Below are 11,913 nucleotides of genomic sequence, written 5' to 3'. Positions count from 1 at the left end.
CCGAACTACAACTCCCGGCGCGCCCCGCGGCCGGCGCGCTGCGTGACGTCACATCCACGCGCCCGCTTGTCTCCATGGCGACTACGGCGCATCCCGGCGTCGCTCCCATGGGAACGTCCCGTCCCGCATGGCGTCCCGGGAACCGCGGGAAGCGGGGGAAAAAAACCTGGCGCTGCCCCCGGCTCCCTCCTCCCTGTGAGGGAATGCCGGCTCTGCAGTGCCGGGAAAGGAAATCCCGGCTCCGGTGTCCCAGGAATTCCAGGTGAGTGACCTGGTTTCAGGGCTGGGCGAAATTAAAACCAGGAGCATTTCCCAAGCCAGGAACTGTCGTCCCCATCCGAGCTCGCTGGGAAAACCGGCAACTGTTCCACACTGGATCTCAATTAACCCCAGGGTTTTTTCCCTTTTCCAGGCAGGACGACATGGAGCCTTTTTCTCTCTCTGTGCTTGGGCTCCCAACAGAAAACAAAGCTATCCAGGGAATTCTCTGCCCCATGGCTGTGGAGCTCTGCCACCTCCTCCTCGCCCTGCAACGGGAAGATGGGATTTCCCTGGCCTTTCCCAATTTGGTGGGAAAGGCGGGAAAATTAGCCAAAGCTACGGAAGAACTCGCTGCTGTGGCAAAGAGGTGAGGTGGGTGGATGGGAGTCTCCCGGGTGGATTTAGGGGCTGGGAAGAGATGGAAAAGGTGGCAGGGAGGGACGGGACAGGTGGGGAATAGACAGGAGTGCTGAGCCCCGTCCTGCCATTCCAGGCTGTCTGAAGATTCCGGCCAGGAGGGGAACGCGGAGATGTGTCCCGTGGGTGAATCCCTGCTCCAGGCTGGGAGGGACGCGCTGCTGGCTGCATGCCAGCTCCAGGAGCATCCGGACAGCCCTCGGCACCGACAGCACCTGGCAGCGGCTGCCAAGAGGATCCTGATGGAGACAGCAAAGGTGAGAGGGACATCGGGAAGGGACACGAGCAAGGTGGGGAGGGAAGCTCCAGCAGATCCATGGAGCAAAACACACCTCCTCCCCCCTCCAGGCATGAAAGGGGAATGGGGAATTCCTGACCTGAGCAGCTTTTCTGCCTTGTTTCCTGGTTAGCTCCTTCAGCTGGAAGAGGCTGCAGGGATGAGGAGGATCACTGGCGCTGCCAGCTGGCTCCTGGAATGCCTGAGCGTGCTGCGGGGTGCCCGGGACGCTCCGGGAATGCTGGCTGCATTCCAGGCCTTTTCTGAGGCCGTGCTCCTGCTGAGCCGCCTGACAGCCAAGCGGCTCCAGGAACTCCGAGACTGTCCTGCAGGGAAGAGCTTGGCCCAGACCCTGCAGCTGCTCCACGAGTGTGTCCCACTCATCCACACAGCCAAGCACAGCGCCCTGACACCTCCCAGGGATTGCCGAGCTGACCTCTCCCAAGATCCTGTTTTCCAGCTGGCGGAGAGGATCATCAGGGAGCTCCTCTCCCTGCTCACAGAGCCACAGGACAGGAGTGGGATCTTCTCCCAGCAGGTGAGCAGGCTCCAGGCTCTCCTCTCCCATCCCGAACCCCTGCGCCTCTCCGAGGGCGGGTTCAGCTCCCACTTGGAAGCAGTCATTCTCCATGGAATGCTGCTGGCAGAGTCATCCAGGCTGGATCTGCAGCTGGAGCTGGTGGAACGTTGCTGGGTCCTGCTACAGCTGAGGAGGAGCATCTGCAGCCACCTGAGCCAGAGGGAGGAACAGCCAGGACAGAGGCAGGGAGGACATTTGGAACGGGAATGTCGCAGCCTGAGGGAGGAGCTGGAAAACCTGGACCGGGCAGCGCTCAGGGCCACGCTGTGCCAAATCCTGGATGGATTCTTCGAGGAGAAGGAGCCCCTGAGGCAGCTGACTGAAGGTGCCCTCAGCCTTGCCGGCTCAGGATGTTTTCCAGCAGGACCAGGAGGAATTTTAAGGAAGCTCCAGCCTCTCATTGCCGCCTTCTTTGCTCAGGCCCAGCAGATGCTCCGAGCGGCCGATCTGGTCCTGGCCAGGTGTGCCAAGGCCCAAACTGCCAGGGAAATCCGGGAGGGCGTGGAGCACCTGCGGAGCCTCCTGGCCAGCCTCCCTTCCCTGCTCACAGAAACAAGCAGGAATTCCATGGAGCACCTCCAGGCCCTGTGCTGTGCATGGGCCAGAGCCACCCACGGCCTCCTGCGCTGCTTTGAGGAGACCTTTGGCATGAGGGAATTCCTGGAGTTATCCATGCTGGAGCTGGCCAAGCACAAGGAATGGTGCCAAGCGGCGCTGGAACGCCGAGATCCCGAGGGATTCTCCTGGCACGCCGCTCGCCTCACGGGCTGGGCACGCTGGGTGGTTGGAGCCACCACCCGGCACGTGGACGGGGCCACGGATCCCATCTTCAGGAATGGTTTGCTGGTGTGGGTGGAGCAATTGGCCAAATCCATCCTGGAGCTGGGAGCAGTCAGGGCCCTCATCCCAGGAAGGTTTTCCTGCCTCCAAAGCCAGGATGCCTTTTTGCAGGCAGTGAGCTCCCTGATGGACTCTGCTCTCCGTGTCCAAGCCGGGCTGGATGGGTCCAACCACCCGGAGATCCTCAGCCCTCTCCGGGAGCAAGTGCGGAGCACCAGGGTGGGAAAGGGGCTGGAGCTCAGCCTGTCCCACACTGGAATACAGACCAGTACAGATGAGGCAGCGTTCCAAGGAGATATCCAAAGCCATCCATCTGACTTCCCCCTGGATGCATGGAAAGGGGACACACACCCTGTCATTGCAGCTCTCCTGGCAGCATCCCAAGCCGGTGACACGGATGCTGTCCGTGCTGCTTGCTCCGTCCTGCTGCAGCTCTCTGATGGCTGTGTGGAAGCAGCACAGGAAGCGCTGCCCGTGGCTGAGCCCCCCCAGCTCCAGGTGCTGGAGCAGCACCGGGATATCACGGCACTGACCCCACAGATCATCAGCCTGGCCACGGAAACGGCCCCTGGACAGCTCCCTGCTCCAGGCAGGCTTCTCCAAATGGCACTCGGGCTCTCGGGAAGGATCCGGGACACTCGGGAGTGCCTGGCAGCTGTGGCAGGTTCTTGGAATGGTCTGGCCCAGCAAGTGCTTGGATTTATCCTGTCGGGGGACTTTCCACGAGGGAAGCAGGCTTTGGATGAGACTCTGCTGGGCTTAGTGGGAGCAGTGCAGGTGGCAGGAGACATTGCAAGCACAGCCTGCAGCAAGGAAAATCCCAATCCCTCCCATGTCCAGGAGAGCTTTCTGCAGCTCCAAGCCAAGTTTTCCCGTGCTCAGCTGAACACCAAAGCATTCCTGGAGAAGGCAGCGTCCTTCAGGGAATCCTGTGGGATGGAAAAGGCCATCCTGGAGCTGCACGGTGCCCGGTGGGCCATTGGCATGTGTGTCCTGCTGGATGCCATGGATCAGTTTGTGGGCAGGGATGTCCTGTTCCTGAGGGAGCTGGGCAGAGCTGTAAGGAGCAAGGTTGGCCCACGGAGCCTCCTGGCTGCCGTGGCTGAGAATTCCCTCAGGTTGCAGGAGGCTGCCCGGCTCTCCTACTTATCCTGCCCTGGAGACCACAGTGCCAGAGAAATCCTGGTGCTCCGGGAGGAGATCCAGGTGTTCATGGAAGCGCTGCTGGATGTGTCCAACACCCTCCTGCACTCCCCACTGCCTGCTGCCAGCTTGGCCATCCGCTTCGAGCTCCTGCGGAGGGACGTGGCCCTCAGGGCCAAGGCGTTGCTGCTCCACATGGAAAGGGTCAATGTGGAACAGCTGCAGCTCATCCAAGGGGTGGTCGGAGCAGCTCTGTCCAACCTCACCCAAAAGGAGAGGGAGAGGAGCAAAGAAGGTTTCGAGGAGAAGGCAAATCAGCTCATGGCTGATGTCCAGTGGGTCAGGAACACCCTGCGGGATGCTCTGGAGGCTGGTGCACAGCTTACATCGCAGCCTGACCTGCTGTCCATGGCTGAGCACCTCCTGCTGCTCACAGCTGACGTGCTGGGAAGCGCCCGGCAGCGCTTCCAGAGCCACCAGGACACTGGGAATCCCTGCCAGGACACTGGGGATCCCCACCTGGACAGCGTGGTGTGGTACTGGTCGGCCAAAGCACACTACCTTGTCACACAGCTCCGGGTTATCCATGGAATGGACAAGGACATCCTGCGGCGCCTCAGGGAATGCCTGCAGCGGGAATCACGCTTCCCAGGATCACCCAACGGCACAGCCGGACTTCCCCCAGCCCCAGAGCCCACTGAGGCAGCAGGAATTCTTCCATGCAGGAGCAGAGGAGCGAGTGGAGCCGTGCGGGAAGTGGGTGAGCTGGTACGGGAACTCTTATCCCTGGCAGGGTATTGGTCAGGGCTGTCCTCGTTCCTGGTGCTGCCAGCGTGGAGCAGGAATGTGAGGGATGCTGGCACGGCCTCTGGAGGTCAGCAGGCTGACCCTGGGCCACTGGGGCAGCTCAGGTTGCTGGCAGCCCTGGATTCCTGGATATCTGATCACATCCTATACATCCACCCCAATCCACCATTTTCGAGGCAGGGGGGCTCTCCCTCACCTCCACACATTCCCTCTGGGAACACCAATTGCTGGGAATAGCAATTCCATTCCCATGGGTATCAGGAGCTGGGAAAGGCTTTGGCACAGACCCAGGCCCCTCAGCAAAGTGCTTTAGAGCTCTAACTGTGCTGGGAATTAATTGCAAACTGTCAGCTTGCAGGACATCCTACTTCCATTTGGAGATGGCTCCAAGGGCTTTGGCTTTAGGGAAAAGGGCTAGTGGGAAGGTGGAGTGGACCCAGCAGGGGGTGGGCAGCTCTCCCACCAACTTTACTCACCAAAATCTCCTTCAGAAACACCCAGCTGCAGGAGACCACTCGGCATCGCTGCATCCACATATTCCAAGCTTGGGATCTGCTCCATTACTGTCTCAACAGCGCCAGGATCCTTCCTGCATCTCCCCTGCAAAGCAGGAGAGAGGAAACTGTGACAAGTGGCAGGGTGGCCCCAGCAAGGTGTCCCAGGTGACCCAGGACATGGCCACTAGGATGCTGCACATGGCTCAGTTCCTGCGGAGGAAAGGCCCCATTGCGGTAGGCAGCGTTTCATCCCTCCCATTTTCCCTTAGGATCATGGCAGCTCCATCCCAAATCCCTGTGTCACCCAGCTCTTGGGAGAGTGGCACCAGCTCTATTTATGCAAAATACTCCAAATTCCTTCCTCCTGGTTGGATGTGAGCTTGGCATCCTGTCCTTTCCTCAGGATGTATCTGAGCCTCCTGGACCCTCCCTGTTTTACAGGAAAAGCCTTTTTTTCTCCTCTCCCCAATCCCATTGATTTTTATCCCATTGCAGAGCAAGGAACAGTTTGTTGCCTGTGCCAGGAAAATGGTTTCTGATGGGCAGGTGGTTGCTAAGTTTGGGAACATCCTTGCCAAGCACTGCCTGGACCAGAGATGCTCTATGGAGCTGCTCCGTGCCACTGAGCACACCCAATCCATCAGCAGCCAGCTCGGCATCGTGGCCAGGTGAGCTGCCAGCAGCTGGGATCACCTCTCCCGAGGCCATCCAAGAGGGATCCCTTCTCCAAGGGATGTGGGTGGTGGTCCCCAGAGGTCCCGGGGGAGGTGGGTATTATCCAAGAGTTGAGGAACAATTTGGAGGCCTCCCTCCCCTCCGTGGGTTTCCCTGCTCCGATGGCGCAGGGGACACAGGCTGGGTTTGGGATAACAACACTGTCAGGATGTCCAATGTCCTTCCAATAAAATCCTTTGGGATGTCTTTGAAGGGTGAAAGCAGTGACTGGGGAGAGCAAGGCCTCCTCTGAGCTGCTGCTGAGCAACGTGCAGAACCTCATCCAAGCGGTCCAGCACGTCCTGAGGGCGGCCGAGGCGGCGTGTGTCAAAGTGAGTCCATCATGGAACCAATCCTGGAATTATCTGGGTGGGAAGGGTTGCTCCAAGTCCCCCTCCAACCTGGCTTGGAGCAGTTCCAGGGATGGGACAGCCACAGCTTCTCCGTGCCAGGGCCTCCTCATCCTCACAGGGAAGGGTTTCTCCCTAACAGTGAAGGCTGATGGCAGCAATTCCACGCTGTGGGAGATTCTCATCCAGGGCTTTCTATGGGAGCTGGGATCTGGCTGCTGTGGGACTGCAGCTGGAGCAAATATTCCTCCCAGAATACTTTGTGCCTTTCTGTCTTGTGTCCAAAGCCCACCCTGCATCATCCCAAGCACTTACTGTCCTTAAAGTCACCTTTTCCTGGTCCATTCCCCACTTAATTTTTGGATCGTAGAGCACCTTCATTTGGAATTAGTCCATGCTATCCTCTTCATTCCCAAAAGCCAAATTCTCAAGAGCTTCCCATGCAGCTGCCATCAACAGCCACCTGATCTGACTGCAAAGTCTGTGGGGGCAGATTTTTCCTGGAAACAACAGGAAAACAAGTGCAAACACCACTAGCCTGTCCCTGAGGCTGAATCCCCTCTATAATCCTACTGCTTTTCCTGGGATCAGCATCTCTTTTTTAAGGAAACACAGATTTTTTTTTAGAATCCCCTTTGCTGAACAATCAGCCCCAAGGGTGACAAAGCTCCTCCTGTGCTTAATTAAACTTTAAACTTCCTCTATTTGCCCATTTTTCACTGTGCTGCTGCCAGCCTGGATTAATTAGTTAATTAATTAATTTTTACTTTCTAGAGCCCCAAGTCCTTTATGACCTGGAAATTTCCCTTTGGAAAATTCCCTGCTTATCAACAAACTGCCCTCCTTTCCTCTCCTCTAAGAAGCTTTTGAAGCATTTTAAAGCATTAAGAGGTAGCGATGCCACGTGGATCACACACACATCAGCACATCCAGACTTTTCCACAATTTAGGATGCAGAGGGATATATTAAAGCAATTCCTTTGTCCAACAGGGTTTGGGACAGCCCTCAGCAGACCCTGAAGAAGAAGAAGTTGCTGCTTTCTGCCAGCAGTGGAGGAAAAACCTGACACAGCACAGAGCCAAGGAAGCTTTGAATTCCGACCGGGATGAATTAGGGCTCCGGAAAACTCGAGGGGCAAAAGCTGAGCCCACCCTGATGTCTCTGGTGCAAGAGCAACCCCCTCGGAGCAGGAACATCCCAAAGCATCCCATTCCTAGGAAAGGACCTACAGTTATGGACAGACACCTGTAAGTCCAGAGAGAGGCTCCTTGTCCTGATGGTGTTGGAAGCAGAGGAGGAAAACTTTGCAGTGTGAAAGATTCCTGCTGGAGTTGTTCATCATGGCAGGAAAATCTTGGAACAGGCTTCATGGGGAGGCCAGGAATGTTCTGGTGAGTGTTTTACCCCTCAGGTGGTGAGATGGGATGGACAGGGCTTTGGAGAATCCTGATCCAATGGGAAGTGTTGGAGGTGTCCCTGCCCATGGCAGGGGGTGGAATGAGATTAATTTAAGGTCCCTTCCCACCCAAACTATTCCAGGATTCTGTGATCCAGAAATGCTCAGGCTTTCTGCTGTCTTTCAACCTTTCCTCCTTCACACATCCAGGGATACAGCAGTGGGGAGCATTTTGTCTCACCTGCTGCCCCTGAGCCTGCAGATTTCTTCCCAAAATCCCACTCAGCCCCAGGATTCTCTCCTATCCAGAGTAAACATTCAATCCCCAAGGTCACCTACCTCACAGCATCCAGAGTATCCCAGACTGGTGACACTGCTGCTCCTGTATCCCGGCTCTGCACATCCATCCTTCCCAACCTCAGGATCACGAGTTGGAAACGGTGCTCTGTGCTGGAATTCTGCAGGAGAGGTGGAAAGGAGCTTCCCCTGTGGGATACACAATCCAACAGCACAGCAGATCACAACTGGCTCCATGGTGGATGCAGCCCATTCCAGCCCACCCTGGTGTCCCAACTGCATCCCAACCACCTTCTCCAGACCAGGAATTCCATTACTTGCGTGGTGGCAAGGACATCTCCTCCACATTCCATGGAAAGGCAGCAGCAGGCACACTGGAGACTCTGGGAAGCTATCTGCAATGGATAAAGCATGGGTGCATGGAGGAGAGGAAGGGAAGGAAGGAAGGATTCCAGGAAGGAATTACACACGGAGACAAGAGGCTGAGGACTCGCTGGCTTTTGTATCCATGTCCCATTTCCACACTGTTTTTCCCTGCTGGCTTGGTTTTTTGAGTAAAACCTTGCCCAGCCACACCAGTGAGCGGATGAAGAAATAACTGATTACTAATAAAGGGCTAATGGATTTCTCCCAAATAACAGCCCACTTCCATGTCTATTCTCTACATTTCCTACACAAACAAAAAATCATAAAATGAATGGAATTCATGCTCTGGCAAATCAGGAAGGCAAACTGGAACCACGTTTGCCTTTGGAGATGCCTCCTCTGCCATGAAGGGATCACTGGCTTCCCTCAGCTCACCCATGCAAGGCAAAACCTCAGGATTTGGGAAGAACACTCTGCTGTCCCAGTGGAAAACAAAGAGGAAAAGGTCCATGACCATCGCTTGGCCCAGGGGAAAAACAAGAGGGAAAGGTCCACCAAGGAAGAGACTTAAAGCAGAGGAACATTCCAAAGGGGTGGGAAGCAGGTGAATGAGCAGCCAGCACATTTTTATTGGGAAGGCAGCTGGTTGGGAATGACTGCATTTCCTCTGGAGAAAAAGCAGCCCCAAAGGCAGGACAAGGGGTCTGCAGGACAACTCCCATGCTCTCCCATGCAAAACTCGGGCAATTCAAGACATGCAGGATGTTCCACGGTGGAAAATGGAAACTCTTCTCCGTGAGACCTCAGGATCAGGTACCAGGTAATGTTAAAACCCCACAAACCATCCCAAAAAGGGCAGCTGTAGTGCCCCTCATGCCAGCTGCCGCCGTATGCACACGGAGTCGTCACCAGGAATTAACTGTACCCTTTTTAATTGTTTTGTTAAAAATGTCGTCGAGACACCATGAATACAAGTACTGCAGTTACAGCCATACAAAAAAAGCAATACAAATTAAGCAGCTGAATACAAAAATACATTGAAATACATGAACACCACAATGGAACTCGGAGCACTAAATCCCAATCGTGTAGGCGTGGAAAAAAATTAAATAAAAACCTTTTTTTTTTTTTTTTCTTTTTTTTTCATATTAGACAGTGTAGTTTTCTCCACTTTGAACAGTTACTTTTGCTAGTTATGTACTTCACAATTTCTTCTATGTACAGCATAGAATAAAATACTTTTAAAAGATATGACATTTTTCATCCTCAATATGTGATATAGTCTCTTTTACACTAATATTGACTGCAGGAATAAAAACTGTCCGTGTCTTACATCAACTCATTGGAAAAGGAGGAGCGACGCTGTCCTTTGAATTCGTTTCCGTGGGGTTTTTCCATCAGTTCGGGGGTTTGGCAGTCCTGGAACGGCATCACTCCTGGGAATTCATGTACATAATATTGCTTGGATCTATACAAATGTGGCAATCGGATCTAAGTGGTGCTTGGGAAAGAGGCAGCTCACACATATACAGCTCTGGGAATTTTCCATGACTTATTTACAATGAAAGTGCTTTTCTCAGCTCTAACATGATCCGGGGGGGATTGGTTTCCTTTCTACAGGTCAATTATTAGTCTCCCTGAAATTGGAAAGAAAAAGGATTTCTCTAGAAAATACCACAGCTTTGCAAACACTCGAGCGTACTGGAGAACTGCGTGTGGTTCGGAGATTAGCAGCTGAAAAGTGGTGGGAATTATAATTTAAAAATAAATAAAGCCAAAAGAGGTAACCCAGGTACAAAACAGCAGAGAACTGCAATACCCACAACGGTAAAAAGACTCCAAAGCCATCTGCTAACAAAAGGGGGAAGCGGTTGGATCGAAAGTCTTGAAAACATCTTTTAGGGATTTATCATCCGACTCCCCGTTGGGATCGCTCTCCGGGGCCTGCGTTACCTGTCCGGGCTGCCTCACCTGCCTGGGGTCGCTGTACTGCGGCCGGATCAATCCCGACAGAGCCTGGATTGGCAGGTTATGGACGGCAGGAGCAGCGCTGGAGTGTTTAGCCTGAGATTTACTGCTGTTGTTTGCCTTGTCTGAGGCAGCTTCCGCCGATCCTTCCGTGGGTTTCTCCGTGTTGGAGGCAGCCTTCTGCTGGGACGCGTCTTCTGTGAGGCCCGGCTCGTTTTTACTGGAATTTTTCAAAATACTTTTTTTCTGGTTCTCTCCGTTCTCTCCCGAAGCGGCCGGAGCCGTGTCCGAGGACGAGCTGTGATCCCTGGGATCGTACAAACTGATCCCGCTCAGGATGGAGCCGGGAGCTCCCAGCCTGACGCCGCTGGACGATAATTTGGGCGCGTACGGAGGCAAAGCGTCGGGCTCGGATTTCGGAGCCGCGGCTTCCGAAGGCTGGGATGAGCTGGCAGCAGCTCTGGCGAGGCGGGGGTCAAACTTGGGAGGGTGGGAATCCTTCCCGACTCCGTGGTGAGCGTCGGCGCTCGACAGTCTGTGGAGTCTGGGATCGACGTTCTTCTGCAAGCGAGGATCCCCCAGTTTGCTGGAGCTACTGGCATGGGAATCTGTGGATGGATCCAAGTAGCCACCCCGGCCCGCCAGGCTGTTTTTGGCCTTGGCGGCGAGCCGGGGATCGGCCGGCATGGCGTTGGGGTGCGGATCGTTCTTCAGATTCCGCAGCTTATTCAGTCTCTGGTCGGCAATGAGCGGAGGGAGGGGTAAATTGATGGAAGAGACAGGGTCGGGTTTGGGCAGAGGGATTGGGAGCAAGTCCTCGGGGGCCCACACGATGTGCTTGGCAAAGTTGGGTTTCATCAGGGTCACATCCATCTTGATGTGGCTGAACTGGCGCAGCTGGGAGCGGGGATCCCGTAACGTGACGCCCGGCAGAGGTTCCATGGGAATGAGGAAAGCTCGTTCCCTGAGCTCCCTCTCCGAGTCCTCCTCGTCATCATCCAGCCCTTTCTGCTTGACCTTCACTCCGGCGTGGGCGTGGTGCAAATCCAGCTTGGCCCCGGCCAGGGAGGAGCCGGGATGGCCGCCCTCGCTGACCTTGTGCATCCGCGGATCGCGGGCCAGCCGGGGATCCAGGGACGCCGACTCCGAAGGTTTCCTGGGATTGGGCCTGGGAGAGCCCCGGAGCCTCGGGTCAGCAGCCTGAGGCCCCACACCTTTGTCTTTGGCCAGCCTCGGATCCGTAGGCATCCCGAGCATGTGCTGCTCCGTGGAATGTTGCTGCCGATTCCTAAAGTTTTCGCTTTGTTTCTTTAAGGTTTTGAGGATTGATTTAACACTGCTCCCCTCTTCCTCCTCACTACTGGAATACCAGTTGACATTGTCATCTAAAAATCAAAGAAATGCCACAAAATTTAGATGATTCCAGCAAATAATCCTTAGAGAATCCAACCCTCCCTAATGCAAAACTTCTCAGTAAAGTCAAACTGAAAAGATCTGAAAAGATATTAAATCACTCCCTGTGTCATAAAAATCACAACCTCAAACGACCAAAATCCATTTAATCAAAGAAATACCATAGCAAAAAAAAAAAATGAGGTAGTGGAGATAGAATGCTTGGGAGTGTCTGCATATTCATCAACATCAACTGCTTGAAACAATCCTTACAGGCACTAGTAAAAAAAAACATATCTAAAATCTGAGTCTTGATGGGAGAAGGAATAGTAAAATGGTCCCTTGCAGTGGTCATTTATCCAGGTAAATTACAAATTTGCTGCCTTACTTAATCCAAATCCCAAAGTTTGCGGGAGAGGTTGAGATTCAGGAAGGGAAGAAATTACAGTATTTCTTTTTAAAGGATATCAGAGAAGGAAAAATGCTGCTCTAGAGGAAATAAATCAAGAGGTGCAACTGAAGAAACAAGGATCGATGATAAACTTCCAGTTCTGGCAGCAAGAAACAACCCTTCTGGACCAACAAGGGATTTTCAAAAGGAATTATC

At 54.2% G+C, this 11,913-nt stretch overlaps 2 protein-coding genes across 5 annotated transcripts in view; one reads left to right on the top strand and one right to left on the bottom strand.

Moving 5' to 3' along the window:
* Positions 1–91: 91 nt before the first annotated feature.
* Positions 92–9,197, top strand: LOC106865144 (uncharacterized). Of its 3 annotated transcripts, XM_088160814.1 has the most exons (8): positions 92–262; positions 413–628; positions 755–935; positions 1,089–4,253; positions 4,817–5,056; positions 5,318–5,490; positions 5,751–5,868; positions 6,878–9,197. In XM_088160814.1, the coding sequence occupies exons 1-8, from the start codon at positions 108–110 to the stop codon at positions 7,136–7,138; spliced, it is 4,509 nt and encodes a 1,502-aa protein (XP_088016940.1). In that variant the 5' UTR covers positions 92–107; the 3' UTR covers positions 7,139–9,197. The 3 variants fall into 3 exon arrangements, with proteins under 3 accessions (XP_088016940.1, XP_088016939.1, XP_088016938.1); XM_088160813.1 differs by lacking the exons at positions 92–262; positions 413–628; positions 755–935 and having other exon boundaries at positions 1,016–4,286; positions 6,661–7,017; XM_088160812.1 differs by lacking the exons at positions 92–262; positions 413–628; positions 755–935 and having other exon boundaries at positions 1,017–4,286.
* Positions 8,862–11,913, bottom strand: part of ZC3H6 (zinc finger CCCH-type containing 6) — a 13,220-nt gene continuing 10,168 nt past the window's right edge. For both annotated transcript variants that reach the window (XM_088160815.1, XM_014895154.2), the window contains exon 12: positions 8,862–11,299. In XM_088160815.1, coding sequence (XP_088016941.1) covers positions 9,798–11,299 — 1,502 coding nt within the window. In that variant the 3' untranslated portion in view covers positions 8,862–9,797. The remainder of the gene's footprint in view (positions 11,300–11,913) is intronic.

Source organism: Sturnus vulgaris, chromosome 3, assembly GCF_052056855.1.
Source record: "Sturnus vulgaris isolate bStuVul1 chromosome 3, bStuVul1.hap1, whole genome shotgun sequence".
Lineage (NCBI taxonomy): Eukaryota > Metazoa > Chordata > Aves > Passeriformes > Sturnidae > Sturnus > Sturnus vulgaris.
This window is presented reverse-complemented; position numbering and strand designations above follow the sequence as displayed.

Bases quoted from the DNA above. Each gene is read 5' to 3' on its own strand.
- LOC106865144 (XM_088160814.1), top strand. From the start codon at position 108: ATGGGAACGTCCCGTCCCGCATGGCGTCCCGGGAACCGCGGGAAGCGG. The intron at 629-754 runs GTGAGGTGGGTG...CTGCCATTCCAG, and splicing joins CTCGCTGCTGTGGCAAAGAG to GCTGTCTGAAGATTCCGGCC. The intron at 5,869-6,877 runs GTGAGTCCATCA...TTTGTCCAACAG, and splicing joins CCGAGGCGGCGTGTGTCAAA to GGTTTGGGACAGCCCTCAGC.